Here is a 19,734-nt window from a genome sequence, read left to right as displayed (position 1 = left end):
TGTAGCTACCACGCGAGAGAGATGCAAATTAAGAAATAAGTACGAAAGTTTGTGAATTGCTACCGAAGCATTTAAGTTGCGCCATATGGCGCAAAAAGCAGAGTGAATGAGGTCAGATCTGAACTAAAGAAAAGGCACAGGATGAAAAGAAATCATCCTCTCCCCTGCATTGGTGATCTGTGTGCACTAGATGTGCGTTTCTCCAAAGATCGGCCAGCATGGGCATCGTTCTCCCTCCATTCACCAGTAAAATGATATGTGATGTAGTGTAGAAGATAGTTGTCAGCAACACAAGCCCATAGTTATCATTTATATAGTCCATATCATATCAAGCAAGGCTCTGCTCAGCCAAGGCTGAACCATAAGACTGAACATTGTGATTATAGCACTTACCAGCTGCTTTCCAATCCAATCATACTCATAGTCAAACATGTATCCCTTTCTATCAAACAAGTCTGTAAATAGTTTTCGTAAGTAGTCGTAATCTGGTTTCTCAAAAAAATCTAGTCTTCTTACATAGCGCAAGTATGTGGCCATCTCCTCTGTAAGACCAAAAATTAAACCGGGCATAAATTAAATGACAATCTTGAATAATTCATAAATTTAAACATAGTTTAAAAAAAGAAGCTATTTTGACTCTTTAAAATGATCATATTTTTATTTTAAATTCATACCCCCCAAATGATACAATGTTTTCCAATTTTACAGAATTTAATTTTATTTGCCTGAGTAGATAGAAAAAACAAAAACATTTGACCCCGAAACATTGAAAGCATTTGAAAATGGGAATGATCATTGAGATACAAAATAAATTATTAATAATTAGAACAGATAAAAAAAAAATAATAATAATCTTTCAAAGTGGAAACATTTATTCATGAAATAGGCAAAATAGACATTGGTGGCAAAACACTACTGTTCAGGTTGAATCTCCCATATCCAAATATTCCGAAATACAGAATTTTTTTGGCTTGACTGAGATAATGAAACCTTTGATTTTTGATGGTTCAATGCACACAAACTTTGTCTAAGGCACAAATTATTACAAATATTGTATAAAATTACCTTCAGGCTGTGTGTATAGTGTGTATATGAAACAAATTAATTTCATGTATGTACACAAAATTAGTTTGAGCCACAAAATTATTGAAAATATTGTATAAAATTATCTGCAGGCTGTGTGTATAAGGCGTATATAACACATAAAAGCATTCTCTGTTTATATTTGGGTCCCATTCCCAAGATATTTCATTATGACACGCAAATATTCCAAAATACGGAATATTCCGTTATCCAAAATACCCCTGGTCCCAAGCATTTTGGATATTTGGAGACTCAACCTGTATTTGGTTACTGGCAAAATTGAAAGTGTGCTTTATTATAATAAATATTAAAAACACAAGACTGACCACGAGAAGTGGTTTATATAACTAGGTTACAAAAAAAAAAAGTGTCATGTAAAAGTTCTATTTAACTAACAGTATAAAACTATAAATCTTATTTACTACTATATACAAAGAAACATTAACTCTTGTAAGGTGAAGCGATGACGAAATTCTGAAAACCAAAACTATAGCAGATTGCATTAAAAGTTTTCGGATTGGCTGTCAGACAATATAATTAACCACTCAATCCTAACAAACATATATTAAAGTGCAGCATTGAATTTTAGTGACAGGTTTACTGCACCATTGTGTAATAAGCCTAAGGGCCGAATTCAAATAGCCGTGAAAAGTGCCGTTTGGAGAAACGTTTTTGCCTGTTTTCTACTTTTCTCCGTATTCAATTCCAGGACGTTTTCGCCTACACGAAAACTTTACATGGAAAATTAGGCGAAAAAATCTCTCCACATCTAGGCAGGTGAATTGGTAGTGCAAAATTGCTATTTTGGGGTGCAAATGTGTGTATTTGATCCAGAACCCTTTGTATGGGGTACAAACTGATTTCCCCCAAAAAAGAGGTCATTTTCGCTAGTTTCGATTTGTAAAACTTTCGCCTATCCCAGTTTTTGCCTGTTTTACAGATTAATAGGGCGAAAAGCGGGGATGCGCATGGAGAAAACATTGCGTCAAAAACGGCAAATTCATTCCGCTTTTTGCCAGACGCACTTTTCGCGGCTAATTGAATTCGGCCCTTAGTCAGATTATATTTTCACTGACTACTGAATCAACTTGCCTCCTTCTAGATCCAGTAAGTTTCCCTACCCTTGTTCCCGTCATTATGTCCAACCCAGTCTGTGGTGTGATATTAATGTTTTGGTACTTTTGACATGGTCTGTCATTATGTATTGTTTTTATGTTCTGATACCCTGTTACTATATTATATGACTACCCTGTATAGTTCTTGGTACACTTTGTAGCACCTTTATAAAAGTTATCATCATCATCCAAGCACTGTCCAAGTGCTTTTGCTCTTCGTGAACCCCCCCTTTCCCTTCCTCTCTCTCAACCGCTTACTACATCTCTCTTCCCCTCCTCATCTGCTTTTTACTTATTAGCACCTGGATTTTATTATATAGTTTATACTGATCAACACTCATTTTATTGCCAATCATATTAGAGTGGTTTTGGGGTAACTCTGTGGTGCCGATCCCAAATAGGACATCGATATAGCTAGTTTGGTTATAATTTTAACATACACGGACGAGAAACAAGAAAAACACATTAGACAACTGTCAACTTGACTGCTGGCTGGCCAATCACTTCTACGGAGAGGGAATATTCTAGAACACAGGTTCTCAAACTCGGTCCTCAGGACCCCAAGCAGTGCACATTTTCCAGGTCTCCTCATAGAATCACAAGTGAAATAATTCACTGTTGTAGAATGATCGCTGAGTGAACACCTAGAATATTCGTGCTTCACCTTCTACAATGTTCCAATAGATTCCCATATGCACGGATTATGTCCAAGTTCCCTATTACTTGAGGATTTTTATAATCTCAAGAACTAGAGGCAATTTGAAAAAAAAAAAAAACTACTTTCATTTTTTAATCCAGTAACCCCAAAACACCCTAAATTAATTTAAAATCCTTGGCAACTGACCAGTTTTTGTTGCTGTTGGGCTGTGTTAGCATTACTTTTTCTGTTTTCATCTTCACTATTGTGCTTTTTGGGGTGTTCTCTGCTTTTTCTTTTTGTATGTGGCTTGTGCATCTCTGTGTGCATTTTTCCTGTCTTCTTTAGTTATGGGAAATGTTGTGAAGTTATTGACTTATTTCAGGACTGTCTTTGATTTCGTCGTGAGGTGGTATGCGATGATTAAGTATGGGAAATAAGTGTTTGGAGACTGTAGATGTGTGTTATGCCATAACTCTCTACAAGTGACAACACTGACACAGGTGGGAAGAGTCAGAGTTCATACCAGCTGTCATTACATGCCAACGTGACAACAGATTTTTTTATAACTCTTCAGCGCTGTGTGTGTATATATGTATAGACATTTATAAGTGCATACCCATTTGCAAATTTACCCTTTTTTGTTGGCAGCTCTATGTCAGTTATTATAAGCATTCTAGCCTATTTAAGGCTAAAACAGCTCCCCGTGGCCTTCATTTAAACACAGAGGAATACAAGCTGCTTACCAAAAACAATAATAATTTAAGCTGCAGATTTATCAAAGCTTGGAGAGAGACAAATTACCAACCAATCAGCTTCTGTCACTTTACAGGCTGCGTTTGAAAAATGGCAGTTAGAAGATGATTGGTCGGTACTATAACTCTCTCCACTTTATCAGTCTCTAAGCTGTGATAAATCATCCCCTAAATTAGATTGTAATGATTAATCAGAAAACTATTTTTGTTCATCTCTATCTGCTCTACATAGCAAGAGAATGCATTTTCTTCAAAACCAGCCATCAAAACAGTTTTTACCTGGGAAGTTCTCGCAAAGTACTTCAATTGGTGTGGCTCGTTTTGTATCTCCAATTTTCTGATACCTTTCTTTTAATGTGTCAGCCTAAAAAAAAAAAATAGCGATTAATTTTTTATTTTTATTTTTTTTTGACAGTTAACTTATATTAATGTTATCCAAGTATTTAGAAAGACCATTAAGAAACCTGTGAGGATTTTGTGAGATAGAAGATCTTTGCTGAACATCAAAACCAGAAGTGTGCGATGGGGCATGTACAATGGGGTAGTATGTAACAAAATCATTCTAGATCAAACTGTACAAATATGGTTGTGTGTGGGTGACCTCAGAAGCACTTCATACCTGGCAACGTAAATGTGCGATAACTTTCACAGACCAACATTCAAGGAACATATACCAAATGCTATTTACATCTTTTTAGAAGTCAATTCTAGATGCACAGGTATTTTAGGACATAAAGGCTACAGCAGAGAGACTTTCACCATTGCACATCAGTGAAGGGCATACACAGTGCATTGCAAAAGTATTCACCCCCCTTTGTATTTTTCATGTTTTGTTGCCTCACAACCTGGAATTAAAATGGATTGTTTGAAGGTGTGCATCATTTCATTCACAGGACAGGTCTACAACTGTGAAGTTGTGTTTTAGTTTTTTTTATATTGTGAATCAAAAACAACATTTAGGACAACATAACAGAAAACTTCAGCGTGCATAACTATTCAACCCCCTAAACTCAATACTTTGTCGAGCCACCTTTTGCGGCAATTACAGCTGCAACTCGCTTTGGATAAGTCTCTATGAGCTTGCCACATCTTGCCTCTGGGATTTTTGCCCATTCCTCAAGGCAAAACTGCTCCAACTCCTTCATGTTGGATGGTTTCCGCTTGTGAACAGCAATCTTCAAGTCTGACCACAGATTCTCAATTGGATTGAGATCTAGGCTTTGACTAGGCCATTCCAAATCATTTACATGTTTCCCCTTAAACCACTCGAGTGTTGCTTTAGCAGTTTCCTTCGGGACATTGTCCTGCTGGAAAGTGAACCTCCGTCCCAGTCTCAAATCACAGGCAGACTAAAACAGGTTTTGCTCAAGAATATCCCTGTATTTAGCACCGTCCATCTTTCCCTCGACTCAAATCAGTTTCCCAGTCCCTGCTGCTTAAAAACATCCCCACAGCATGATGCTGCCACCACCATGTTGCACTGTGGGGATGGTGTTCTTGGGGTGATGGGATGTGTTGGGTCTGCGCCAGACATAGCGTTTTCCTTGGTGGTCGAAAAGTTATATATTAGTCTCGTCTGACCAGAGCGGTATGCAATCGGGAAACCGGCTGACGTGATCCCGCCTGGCGGGACTTAGGTTTAGGCAGTGGGTAAGGGGGGGGGGGGGGGGTTAGGCACTTACAAGGGGGATTGGGGTTAGGCACTTGGGGAGGGAAGTTAGGGTTAGGCACCCCTAAGAAGGGTTAGGGGGGTTAGGTTAGTTATAGGTTAGGTTAGTTATTACCTACCTGAGGATGATCGGGATTTCCAGCGCTGCCGGGCTGCCGCTGCCGGGAATCTTACAGATTCAGACCAGAGCACCTTCCTCCATACATTTGGGGAGTCGCCCCACATGCCTTTTGGCAAACTCAAATAGTGTCTTCTTATTTTTATCACTAAGTAATGGCTTTTTTCTGGCCACTCTTCCATAAAGCCCAGCTCTATGGAGTGTACGGCTTATTGTGGTCACATGCACAGATACACCAGTCTCTGCTGTGGAACTCTGCAGCTCCTTCAGGGTTACCTTTGGTCTCTGTGCTGCCTCTCTGATTAATGCCCTCCTTGCCCGGTCTGAGTTTTGGTGGGCGGCCCTCTCTTGGCATGTTTGTTGTGGTACCATGTTCTTTCCATTTGATGATGATGATGATGATGGATTTGATGGTGCTCCGGGTATCATCAAAGATTGGGATATTTTTTTTTTTTAGCCCAACCCAGAATTGTAATTCTCAACAACTTTGTCCCTGACTTGTTTGAAGGGCTCCTTGGTCTTCATGGTGTGATGCCTCTTGCTCAGTGTTGTTGCAGCCTCTGGGGCCATTCAGAAAAGGTGTGTTTATACTGACAGATCATGTGACACTAAAGGGGCACATCCACTAGACGATCTACTCCCTATCCAATCTCTAAACGACTTTCCCTTGATTTTTTCCCTTGAAATTTTATCTTTCAGTCTGAACGATTTGCAAACGATCTTTAATAGATCAAGTGAAACTGACCGGCATGTTCGGTCGACTGACAAGACGATCAAACGACCAGCGTGAGCGCGCATCGTTGATCGTTAACGACCAAATACTGCATGATTTATAAACTATTTTTAAACGATTGAACGATCACGACGTCGTTATCGTTCAATCGCCTGCTAAAATCGTGTAGTGGATACCCCCCTTTAGATTTCACACAGGTGGACTTCATTTCACTAATTATGTGACTTCTGAAGGTAATTGGTTGCACCAGAACTTTTGAGAGGCTTCATAGCAAAGGGGGTGATTACATATGCACATGCCAATTTTCAGAATTTTATTTATAAAGATTCTTTTTTTATATATTTTTTTTCTCATTTCACTTCACCAAATTTGGACTATTTTGTGCAGATCCATCACATAAAATTCAGATTAAAAAAAAATAATTAATTACAGGTTGTAATGTAACAAAAAAAAAGATAAAACGCCAAGGGGGGGGGGGGGGTGAATACTTTTGCAAGGCACTGTATTTCTGCTTGGGATGAGTAGCACTACACAGATAGCGTAAACAAAAAGGATTTCTGAGCTACACCCGGGTTAAAATAGAAATAAGTAGAAGGTACAAGCGCTGCCTCATGAAGAGTCAACGCCATGTGGTAAAGCAATGACTGAAAGGGCTGCCATGCAAATATTCTTTTACAGATAGCCTTAAAAGGAGTTCCTTAGAGGCATGTTGTTACTTTAGTGGGTAGTTTAGAAATCTGCCTTCATAGTAATAAAACTAGATCTACTTTTACATATGTAGCAAACTTTAAAATATATATAAAAAAAAACAAAAAAAACTCAGAAATTGTCAAAGAAAATTACTATTTAAAATTACAAAAAAAGCTAAAAATACAAAAATAAAATAAGTGTACCTTTAGTCCTTGCCAGGGTAGGCTTCCTCGTAGAAAATACATAAACATATGACCTAATGCTTCTAAATCGTCTCTTCTGCTTTGCTCTATAGAAAAAAAAAAAAAAGATATTTTGTCAGAAAATGTATTTCTCAACACAGCTCGGCAAATAATCATACGGGATAGGTCACTTTATTCTCATTAACTTAAGGGACTCAAACATTGCGTTGTGTGCAGTGAAATGAATAAGAATATTTTAGTCCATCTTTGGAGAAAAACATTTAGGTGGCAGTTGGTTTATACATCGTACACAGCCATAAGTGCTGCTTGATGGCTCCCCTTCTTCTCACCTCATATAAACTAGATGCTCAGAACATCACAGACGGGACAGACTGACATTTTATATAGCTGACCATTCAAGATGTGTTTTTTTTATTTTCTCATCCAGTTGATGGATATTAAATGTTCTTCACTATCTACTGTAGTCTGCAACACCAAATGCCCAAGGCAAGAAGATGGATGTTTATTTTTTCAGATGCAACAAGCTGGGGCGTATTGAGAGAGGACGGAGCCCGTGTGCAGTATCAGCTCGGGCCCCCTCCTATCTAGGTGGCGATTTAAGGGAGGCTCTGGAGTCTGAGCATACACAGGTCTCCAGGAAAACAGTGTGGTGGACATTTTCCTGGCAATTTGTCTACCTTATTTTCACAAAACTCCAGGAAAATGGTTGCAGTGCCATTTCCCGGTGATTTGTGTAGCGCTGCTGCTGCAGAGCTCTGGAAAGTTAAGTATTGAAGAACATGGGTGCAGGGTGTGTGATTGAAGCCACCCTGCACCCATTCTAGATACGCCACTGGAAACAAGTCAACCTTAAAAACTGAATTAAAAACACAAATGAATGATATGAGAGAAAAGAACAAGCCTTGATATTGTAATACTAACTTGCCAAACAAAGAGCAACAAGTACAAATTTTGCAAACATCTGACTAGTATCTGACCGTGCAGGACTCCTGCTTGTACACTATAGTCTCTTGTCTTCTTACAGGTAGAATTTTTTAATTCTTAAACAAACGTTCACATGGCTCATTTGGGATGGGAAGTCTGACTAATTTGTTTCAGCATTTTGGCATCAACACCCCTAACCTCATGCACACTGGTACCAAATATACACTGATGGATATCATTTAAGCCATGAACACAAGTATTTTCCACCTCTTCCCATCTTAACTTTTATTTCTGATAGAGCTAGGATAATTATATTGATAATAATGAGTAAGTTAAGTTGAAGGTTAGTCAGTAGTTCAGTGGGGAATTCAATCGATTTTATTAAACAGTAAGTTACACAGTGAAACTCTGCCAAAGGGTATTTTTTTTTAAGGCGAGGTCTGTTGGAGAGGGTGAGTGTGTAGAATAATCACAGATGAAAAAATAAAACAGCAAGGTTACCATGGTGGCTGAGAGATAACAGGATCATTGCCTGGCATATGTCATCTGGGCCTAACACGCCGTCAGGAGGACAATTGACCATAGTCACAAGCAATATTTGTGTGTGCAGCCAGCTTTGGAAATTTGCGAATGTGGCCTTGCGAATGGAGTCTGTTCCCCGATGTATGCTCTGCCCTCCATACACAATCCCCATACTACAGTTGAAGCTCTATTATGTTTAGTCTGTATTCACATGGCTGGCATTTTCAATTAATGTATGGGCGCATGGCTCAGACTAACTGGTAATTTTGGCTGTAAAATAGATAATTAAGCAAAATCATACATTGGTCTATGGCAAGGCTGATATACTATTGTATTGTGCGCAAAGGGTGGATTTTGTGGACTTGCAAAGCTTCAGGCTTCTAATGTTTGTCCCTAGCTGAACTTTTTAGAGTGACGTGTACAGACTTGCTGAAGACCCATATTAGAACTAGAACTGGAGATGTAGCATTACATAGGACACATCACAAACAAGTCAGCCAAAAGTGCCAATGACAAAACATCATTGACAGAATAGGCTTTGAATTCTACTAATGAATGTACTTATTAGGCAGACCTACTGCTTGGCAGCCGAATACTTTTCCCACACAACAAAAATATTTTCAAGCATGCTAGGACAGAGTGACTGAGTCCCCCTATAATATAATCCACATGAATGCTTTGCATGCTTTAGTGGGTGACAATACAATAGCATTTCTGTGCTAAGGCTCCATACATTTCAAGAAGCAGTGCTCACACATAGGCGGAAGAAATACTTTAGGCTAGTTTTAGGATATCGCCGATTGCTTACTTGACATTTATCAAGTGTGAGATAGTGACAATTTTACTCAAATCACCTAAGGTTTTAGATTATGCAGTGCACTTCAAAAAGATATTAGAACAATAATCAAGAACTTCTATTTCTCGGACAGCAGGGGGCAGCAACAACCTATTTTGAGTATATTTTCCATGAAAAGGGAAAATCCAGCTGAATTTACAACCTGTTAGCCTTGTAAGTTTACATGCTGTTTTTATGCAAGGTGAACAGATAGTGAGAGGGGGAGCGGTTGTGGCTGACATTTTATAAACACACCAAGCAATCCGTTAATGAATTCAGAAATCCTGAACAGATGTAATCGGACACAGGAAAATGGATAGAACAGATAGATCACTAATCTGACCTGCTTTCAAATTCTACTTATGCAGCACAGATTTTTCTTGCGTCTATTCTTGAATTCAATTTCAGTATTTGCTAAAGTACTGTCATACAAGAAACACTGTCGTGTACAGGATGCTTCATGGCATTACGGTGTACCATAAAGATCAGACGATAGTACATTCACCACATGACAATAGTGAGCAGTAAAAGAACTGTTTGTGAGAACGTATTGCACACTTCTACTTTATTATATTATAACAAAGGTGGAGCTGTGCGATATTGGCATTGTATTGGGTGTTATGTAGTAGTGTACACCTACTTTATGGGATTAGCTTTACTATAAAGTTAGCTGGTTGAGCTGAAAATACTTGATTGGCTGTTCAGGGTGCTTGCAGATGACCTGACCCCAGTGGCGTAGCTATAGAGGGTGCAGGGGGTGCGCTTGTTATGGGGCCTGGCAGCTTAGGGGGCCCGCCAGTCCAACAAGAAACCACCTGCATCCAGGCGAAACTACGGGGTGGTCCAGGTGTGCACCAGACCACCCATTAGAATCGCCGTCGCTACTGCAGCCAATCCCCCTAGCTCCTGATAAAATTATTGATGCCTCCCTGGCCCAGTCAGTAAAAAGTGTATGTGGAGCAAGCTAGCCCAAGTTTAGCTTCCTTTGATGCTGCAGCACCAGTCAGCAGGACGGACCCGGCACACGGCCCCGACAGCAGGCCACGGCACAAAAGTACATTTGGCTGTTTGGTGCTGTGGGTGTTGGGGAGGGCTGCTGCTGCTGGTGCTACTACTACTACTACTTTAAGCTGCCCTTCTAACTACCCTTACCTCCTTCCTAGCCCCAAGCACTGCCTGCACCTCCTTGCCCCCCAAAAGTACAGCCCCAGCTGCCATCTACCCTTGCCCGCTCCCTACCCCCAGCACTGCCTGCCCTTAATCTCTTCTTGCCCCAGATGCTATTCACCTTTACCCCCTCTCTACTCCCAGCACGGCTTTCCCCTAACACCCTCCTTGCCCGCGGGTATCTAGCCTTACCCCCTCCCTATCCCCAGCACTGCCTGCTCTTACTCTCCTCTACCCCAGCTCTACCCTAACGTCTCCCTGCCTTTAGCCCGAAAGCTCTACTCAACTGCTACCTGCCCCCAGCACTGTCCCAACTGCTGCCTGCCCTCACCCCCCATAATATATAATGGGACCCAAAAATAGTGGAGTAGAACCCCAATTTTGTTAAAGTGAGGGGGTCCCTGGGACTTTTTTAGTTCTGCGCGATCACATATATACATGCACACATGCATATACAGTATATGTATAAACTCTGGTTGAGACCTGAGTTGGTGGGGACCCCATAAAAATTTTGGGCCCACAAAGTTCTAGTTAAGCCCCTGTCTGACCCGTTTCTGACACTGCTGGCAGTGAGGGGTGAGAAGGAGAGAATTACAACAATGCAGTCTCCACCCATCACCAAGCAGCCAAGTCACCACCCAGTTTTCATGAGCTCATTATTAGGAGCCAAAAAAAGCATCCCCTTTAAATGACTCGCTCAATGCCAGAGCAGATATGGGTTCAGCGTGAACAGGGAGGACCCAGGGAATTTCCTAGGCCCAAGGTGTAGTGTGAAAGGGGGTCCCAAGCTGAGACACAGGTTGAGGCTGTGTTCAATTACCCGTGTCGTAGCCCTGGCTCATGTTGGAAAGGGGTATGACCGATCAGCTCCTAAATTCTACCTAATTTTATGTACAACTCATGCAAAACAGAAGTGGGTAACCGAAAGAACCCAGAGTACCACCAAGATGTCAGATTTTCACAGCAGCACATATGTCAGAAAATTATCTTGTGAGAAGCATCTGGCCTGTGACACGGGCTGCATGTGACAGAGGCAGGAGGCAAACTGGAAGCAACACAATTAGACAATGATAGTAGCAGGTAGCAAGCAGACTTCCGTTTAAAAAGTTCATACATCCAATCTATTTGATAGCTCAATAAGTGCACCCCTACTACCTTACAATAACACAATATCTTACATTTATTCTCTCACTGGCTACTTCGCCTGTGATCAGGTTAGACTGTCGCTATAAGTCAGCATAAATGTACGTTTATAGTCGCCGTAGGTATTTATTTGTGGTCACTGGACATCTGCAACACTAACATTATAATTTAGGGCATACCATAAACATTTTCCTGCAACATGTTATGATTATGTGCCCCATCAAGAAGGTTTCTACTCCTCCAACGCAGTTCCGTCCCCATGCTACAATTACTTTCAGCATCATCCACATAGATGGTATTTGAAAGAATTACTTTGCTGGCATAAGACTGCTCCCTACTCTAATTATGTCAGCATTAACTTCAAAGAAGAAAGGTAGGGGGTCTCTTGATAAAAAAAAAGCAATAATAGTTTGCAAACCACAAAAAAATAGTGCACAGCTTCAGATCAATGGATTGTGACAGTTCAATATTGCTGATCCTTTCTCAGGGTCCATCAAAAGACCAGTCGGAAACCATCTATGCTACAGTATCTCAGGAATGTAAGCTGCCACTGTTCAAAATAGTTATACATTTTGGTGAACAATCCATTTTCACTGAGCTATTCTAAAACAGATTTGACACGGGAACAATCTAAAACTAAGGGCCGTATTCAATTAGGCTGCGAAAAGCAGTTATGGGTGATACTTTTTCGCCAATTACGTCATTTTCGCAGGTTTGACTTATCCCGTATTCAATTTTCCTGACTTTTTCACTGGAGCAAAAAGTCAGTGCATTAGACCCAGCGAAAAAGTATCATCACCTATGAGTAGGTGGCAAAAAAGAAAGTGCAGAATTGGGGTTTTGGGGGTACGACCTTTAAAAAAAAAAAAAAAACACCCTACACCCCTTGGACAGTCCCCAAAAGGTGTTCTGTATCATAAAATTTTTAAAAAGTACCACAGGACACCCTAAAAAAGGTACTTTCATTTCGGCGGCGAAAAAAAAAAAGTTGGGGGACAAACTTCTAACTAGTGAAATAGACTCAGGGGGCGTCCCCAAGTATGCCCAGGGTGTTTTTTTTATTGCAGGTGGTTGCGGCAGGTGGATTTTTCACAATTTTTAAAACTTCCCATTAGTCACTTTAAAATATACTAGTACCCATTTTCATGTACCCCAAATTTGATGGGACTACTTATTTTTCCCCAAAAGAGTTGCTAAATGCTATTCTTCACCACTTTCCCAAAGACGCTAAATAGCACCTATTGAGACCTTTTAAGGACCCCAAATACCTTTAGCAAAGCTATTCAGGGGTACCCATAGTGAACCCCAATGTCAGACCATCTTTTGGGGGTTGTCAGGCTAATTTCCCCAAAAATGACAAAAACATTTCGCAAGTTTCCTTTTCCCCAGGTCCCATTTTCGCCGATTTGAAAATGAATATGGGGTATCGCAGGGACGAGCGCGATACTTTTTTCTACCTGGAATCCAGCGATAACTGACTTTTTGCTCCAAATTTAATATGCCTCTAAGTCTGATGAATACATCAATATCATGTAAATAGTGAGTGTGTGTCGCTCTACTTTAAAGTTTCTTAATATAGAGGAAAATGTATGCATCAAATAGCATAAAAAAGAAAAAATTTAAACTCCCTGAATGTAATCAATGAATCCAATAATGTGTAAAAGTAAGAGGTAATCATTTATTCATGATCAATTTGGTAAATTTAGAAATAAAACCAAGCACATAGCCCTCACAATAATTACAAAGAAGAAACCCAGCTCCAGGAGAAGTGGGATGAGTTCCTCTTGATGTACTCAAACATGGTTTGGGTATTGGATGCAGAAAGAGGACATAAAGAAAATCAATAGGTCTAGTGGATGGATTAAATTGCTGTCGCAACAAATGTGTAGTGACCATACAAGTAAGAAAAAAATACTAATTGCAACTACTCTGGAGAATTGCAGATCCTAGGCCGTCTAAAGAGTGGATGGAACAGGTTCAGCTTTAACTAATTCTATGACAAGGCTCCAAGCAAGAAGAACCACAAGACAGGACTGTACAGAACTTCCAATGATTAGGACATTTTCTTCAAGCCAAGATTAACTTACAATAAGTGTTTAATGATTCAGACTTGACAGGAAAACATTAAGGTCTGCTTTATGAAGGACCACCAACTTGCAAATAGAGAGGCAAATATTTCCAACACATTGGGCCCGCTAGAAACATGCTGGTGTGGTACGTTAGAGGGAAGTTTTCAGGATGAGTTACAGGAATTAGAATTTCTAACCACGGCTTTTTCTATTAAATGAATGATAATGGTGGTAAAATATCAATGATCATGAAGGGAAGATTTAGTTTGTTGGTTGGAGAGTTATTACCTGCAATGATTTCTGAAGAACCACACAGGCTTTGACATTCCCCGGCTTCAGGTCATATTGACTAACAAAAATGGCCCTTGACAGAATAGTGCAAGCACCAATCTAGCTATTATATTTCCAGGATGTGTTTAGGGGTACTCTAGAGCAGACAATAGTTTTATTATAGAAGAGAGTAATAAGCACTTTGATACCCTTTCAGACTTACGCCTAAATCCTTGGTTTTTGCATGTGAACGTCTGAAAGGTGAGACCAGGGTTGACAGTCCTGGGTTCGCGACCCTGCTCGCCAGCAGGGCTTCTCCCAGGACGATCTGGCTTAAGTGTGAGAGGGGCGACCCGGGTCGTGATGACCAGTGTCACGTCTAAAACAAATTGATTGGCCCGGGACAGTGGCGCTTAGAAATGAGGTAATCTCCAAGCACCCACTGAACGCCGGAAGACCCGGGTCACTGCAAGACCCTGGTCCGGTGTGAAGGGTGAAAGGGGCAGCCTGGCTCCAAACTGTGCTTGGTGTCCCGGTTCTAAGCCGGCTTGAAGCTGGGAATTTATATCTGAAAGTGGTATAATAGATGCTGGAAAACTACAGTCAGCCATCTCATTCTCAATTTTATTTTAAAAGCCTTAACATGAGGTGGCTAACAGTGGTTACTTCACCCAAGATCCAAGGTATGAATTATGGTACCATACGTGCCTATGGTCACAGCACCCTGGTGAAGATTTGCACACAACATGCTACCAGGGTTATTGAATATTTACAGAAACAAAGACTGTAGAATTGTCTAGAACATGAATGGTCCCTGCCAAAGAAGATAAATTATATAAGCCATTTCTGCATATACAGAGATGCAGTTACTAGGCTGCAGCACTAATTGCATCACACAGTGGATGAAGCATGCCCAGGAGACCTGAGGAAATACACTGTAACACAGTAGCGAGGGAACGGTGGGGACAGCAGCTGGTTGCACAGGTGTAGTAGGCACAGCAGGTGCAAAAAGGGAATGCCTGAAGCCAATTCAAGCTGGTAGAAAGATATTGAAAATATTAATTCATTCACTTAACTTAATTCATCAACAGGCCAAAAGGCCATGGAAGGTAAAGTAAATGAAAAGTGATTAAACGAGCTGCGGGCCAGGATCAGAAGCAGACAGAGATGGATCAGGAGACAACCTGGGCCAAAAACAGGTGAGCAAACCAACTATACAGACTAGCAAACCAACAACCAAATCAACCTGCTGCGTAAGATAGGTACGCACTAGACATATCGTCCACATCGGCCAGTGTGTACCGGCTATGTCGCTGACTATGGGGGGTATCCGATTAGCCCTGAACATTGTTCGGGCGCTAATGGATTCCCTGGGGCTATCCAATTAGCCCAGTAGTCAGCCAGACGTCGGCACTTATCGGGGCTTTTTTTTCGTGACCCGATGTGTCCAGAAAAATAATCCACGATAAGTGCCATTTTTTCACCTTAAAAAAGGCGAACACACATAGGTCTGCAAGCTTATCGCGGACCCTATGTGTTTTCGTGAGACATAGCCTATTATTTCGCTCTATGTGCGCTCCCGCACACATCGTCAGAGACATCGCCAGATATCGCCGATATTGTCAGCGGGGGCCATGCCGCCGTCGCTCCCGGCATCGGCAAGTGTGAATGCAGTTGTCGATGCCGGGACTCCCGCTGTGTCCAGTTGCGAACGAGATCGTGCTGGGTACACATCATTAGTAAACAGCTATGTACTGTAGGTGAATTTTAAATCCATGTGTTTTATAATACGTTTAAGTCTACCAGATCAGAGGCAACAATTTAGCAAGTCATATAAGGAAAAAAGAAAGCACCAAAAACACAAAACAAAAGAAAAAACCTTTATATATTAAGCCAGATTCTTTTGCTTTAAGAGCAGTGTGCATTGTGGGAAGGGGGACGGACACTGAAGCAACAAGTACTATAACATAGCACTAGTAAACGACTTTACCAATTAAAATATAACAATTCACCCAAACGCACAGCACTTTCACAACTGGTCATCAGAAGTGCAAAAGGTGATTACTGAACCTAAACGAGTATTTTCTGGATACCGCATATAAACTACACAAACTTCTATACAAATATATACAGATAAGGACAAAAACAGGGAAAGCAACATTGTTTAAAACAGTGTCCTCTACATGGAATGGACCATTTACTAGTGCAGTATTGGATAATTGATTCTGTAATGGTTTTTGACACTCTAGACCAGTGGTTCTCTCACACACGTCACATTTTCCAGATCACCCAGCAGGAGCACAGGTGTATTCATTACTCACTGACACATTTTAAAAGATCAACAGGTGGAGCTAATTATTTCACTTGTGATTCTGTGAGGATACCTGGAAAACATGCACTGTTTGGGATCCTGAGGACCGAGTTTGAGAACCTGTGCTCTAGACGAAAGCAGTATTCAACTTTGGTAAGCAGGTTTTTGAACGCGTGCTAAAGCAGTTTCGTACAAAGCTCTTTCTGGGACCATTCCTGTTTCAGAAATGATAAAATAAGCATCAGTGATTTGAAAATCATCTTCCATCCCTTGTATGTGGACAGCCCTGGCTGGCTACTGTATATTTGGAGTCTCCATGCCTGCTTGACCTTTAAATACTTTCTGGACAGGTTGCCTAACTATCTCATCCAAACTTCTTACCCTGGCAGCCAAAAGCACTTACCACCTAAGACAGAGGTTCCCAAACGCGTTGCTCAAGGCTCCCCATCAGTTCAGGTTTAAAGGTGCATACACACGCGATTTTTTGAACGATTATCGATAACAATATCATTTATTGTTCAAAAAAATCGTTCACTTTCGGAGTTAAAACGATGAACGATCATCGTTCATGCGCATTCACGTTTGTAGTTCAGTCAGACTGACCAACTCAACGATTTTCAGTAAGGGAATATGCAAAAATAGGATTGTAGTTCAAAAAAATCGTTCATTACATTTAGTAAAAATTTTTGAAAAATGTAATGAAAATAGTTTACTAAAATTGTTCATTTACTAAATTGTTGTGTGTGTATGCAGCTTTAGAGTTATCCATGGTTGAGCACGGGTGGTTAAATCAAATTTACTGAGGTACTAATTAAGTCACCTGTGCTCAACCATGGATCTCTCTAAAACCTCAACTGTTTGCGAGCCTTGAGGATCGCGTTTGTGAACCTCTGGCCTAAGATCTGCCTCCAGAAAAGTGTTCTCAAATCAATAAGGATTCGTATAAACATCTAAAATATTTGTAATCGGAGCCTAATGCGGTTTAGCTAAAAACAGATGGCGATATCTGCACTTATTCTATATCATCTAAATGGTTGTTCCTATACTCTTTCACCAAGAGGAAATGTATAAAACAGATAATAGCCCAATAATTAGTAAAAATAGAGGATTCGGTCTCTTAAACAATATATTTAAAATATATAAATATATTGTTTATTTCATATTAATAAATTTTTACTGTTTAAGAATAAATATGATTAGCACACTTGTGCAGTATAATACAGTATTTTTAAACCTAAATACCGGTATACAAAATTAAAACATAGACAACATACAACATGCAGTATGCTTTCAATCCGGTTTAGTCAGCACTTTGGTCACAACTGCATAGAACGTATCCAGAATGCACTTAAAAATTAGGTTAATGAATGTATTGGTAAAGTACCTTTTAAATAAAACATCCACACAGATGTGGCTGAACTAAAGGGTTATGTAATAAAATAACATTCCAGTAAGGTCAGGGTCTTGGCAAGCCTGGTTGCTTAAATTTATGACAAACAATGGCATCAAGAGGAAATGTCAGTGACTTAGAAAGAGGGTGATTGTTGGGCATAGTCCGTACAAATAAAAGTGCCACAGTTGCATGTGCAATAGAATCTACAAGGAATGCAGAGGAAAAACTGTATTACCAAACAGCGGGTGGAAGTGCATAATCCATAAGGATATCTATGCATTAAAGTTGTAAGCACAACAGGCAAAAAACTGCAGATCAACTAATGGCAAATTTCAACGAGTGGCACAAAGCAGCCAGTTTAGTAATCCGATGAGAACTGTACAGGGCAGGAGATCAGAACTGTGCTACAATGAGTAATACATTCATCATATACTGCAGCCAAAATTTTCAAGTAGCATGTAATGGAGTCAGTGCTGGAAAGATGATAGTTCTTAATACACTGTACACAGTGGTAAAAAAAAAAAGGCCTCCATTAAAATATAAATGAATAATAGTTAAAAAAAAATATATAGTAATTGGAAAATCAAATTAACCATCATCAAACACTGTCTCAGAATGAATGGGTGCTATCCCAATCCTTGCAAAAAAAAAAATTAAATATATATATTTATTACACACACAATTGTCTGGGGTCACTCTCCGCTCTGGTGCTACTAGCGCACTCAGTTGATGCAACTAACTGCTGAGATTGTGTCAAATGTGTGTTAGAAGCACCAGAGCAAAACCGCAGACAGGAAAGAGGAACCGCACGGGTTCTGACACGTGCAGGTTTGGATATGGGAGACTCGACGTGTGTGTGTGTGTGTGTGTGTGTGTGTGTGTGTGTGTGTGTATACAGTCAGGTCCATAAATATTGGGACATTGACAGAATTTTCATATTTTGGCCTCTATTCACCACCACAATGGTTTTGAAATGAAACAAACAAGATGTGATTTAACTGCAGACTTTCAGATTTAATTTGAGGGTAATTCTATCCAAATCGGATGAACGGTGTAGGAATTACAACATTTTCAATATGTGCCTCCCACTTTTTAAGGGGCCAAAAGTAATGGGACTATCAACTCAAAAGCTATTTCATGGACAGGTGTGGGCTATTCCCTCGTTATTTCATTATCAATTAAGCAGGTAAAAGGTCTGGAGTTGATTCTAGGTGTGACATTTGCATTTGGAATCAGTTGCTGTCAACTCTCAATATGAGATACAAAGAGCTGTCACTATCAGTGAAGCAAGCCATCATTAGGCTGAAAAATGAAAACAACCCCATCAGAGAGATTGCAAAAACATTAGGAGTGGCCAAATCAACTGTTTGGAACATTCTTAAAAAGAAAGAACGCACCGGAGAGCTCAGCAACACCAAAAGACCCGGAAGACCACGGAAAACAACTGTGGTGGATGACAAAAGAATTATTTCCCTGGTGAAGAAAAACCACTTCACAACAGTTGGCCACATCAAGAACACTCTCCAAGATGTAGATGTATATGTGTCAAAGTCAACAATCAAGAGAAGACTTCACAAGAGTGAATATAGAGGGTTTACCACAAGATGCAAACCATTGGTGAGCCACAAAAACAGGAAGACCACATTAGAGTTTGCCAAACAACACCTAAAAAAGCCATTACAGTTCTGGAACAACATCCTATGGACAGATGAGACAAAGATCAACTTGTACCAGAGTGATGGGAAGAGAAGAGAAGGAAAGGAAGTGCTCATGATCCAAAACATACCACCTCATCAGTGAAGCATGGTGGTGGTAGTGTCATGGCGTGGGCATGTATGGCTGCCAATGGAACTGGTTCCCTTGTATTTATTGATGATGTTACTGCTGACAAAAGCAGCAGAATGAATTCTGAAGTGTTTCGGGCAATATTATATGCTCATATTTAGTCAAATGCTTCAGAACTCATTGGACAGCGCTTCACAGTGCAGATGGACAATGACCTGAAGCATACTGCAAAAGCAACCAAATAGCTTTTTAAGGCTTAAAAGTGGAATGTTATGCAATGGCCAAGTCAGTCCCCTGACCTGAATCCGATTG

The 19,734-nt window shown here is 40.3% G+C and overlaps 1 protein-coding gene across 6 annotated transcripts in view; it reads right to left on the bottom strand.

Moving 5' to 3' along the window:
- The window catches only part of CSNK1G3 (casein kinase 1 gamma 3), a 165,227-nt gene that overhangs the window by 29,294 nt on the left and 116,199 nt on the right, over positions 1-19,734 (bottom strand). For all 6 annotated transcript variants that reach the window (XM_088475094.1, XM_088475098.1, XM_088475093.1 and 3 more), the window contains 3 exons: positions 7,004-7,089; positions 3,870-3,954; positions 394-542 (listed from right to left, as the gene is read on the bottom strand). In XM_088475094.1, coding sequence (XP_088331220.1) covers positions 394-542; positions 3,870-3,954; positions 7,004-7,089 — 320 coding nt within the window. The remainder of the gene's footprint in view (positions 1-393; positions 543-3,869; positions 3,955-7,003; positions 7,090-19,734) is intronic.

Source organism: Taudactylus pleione, unplaced genomic scaffold (genome assembly GCF_031769625.1).
Source record: "Taudactylus pleione unplaced genomic scaffold, aTauple2 ptg000162l, whole genome shotgun sequence".
Taxonomy (NCBI): domain Eukaryota; kingdom Metazoa; phylum Chordata; class Amphibia; order Anura; family Myobatrachidae; genus Taudactylus; species Taudactylus pleione.
This window is presented reverse-complemented; position numbering and strand designations above follow the sequence as displayed.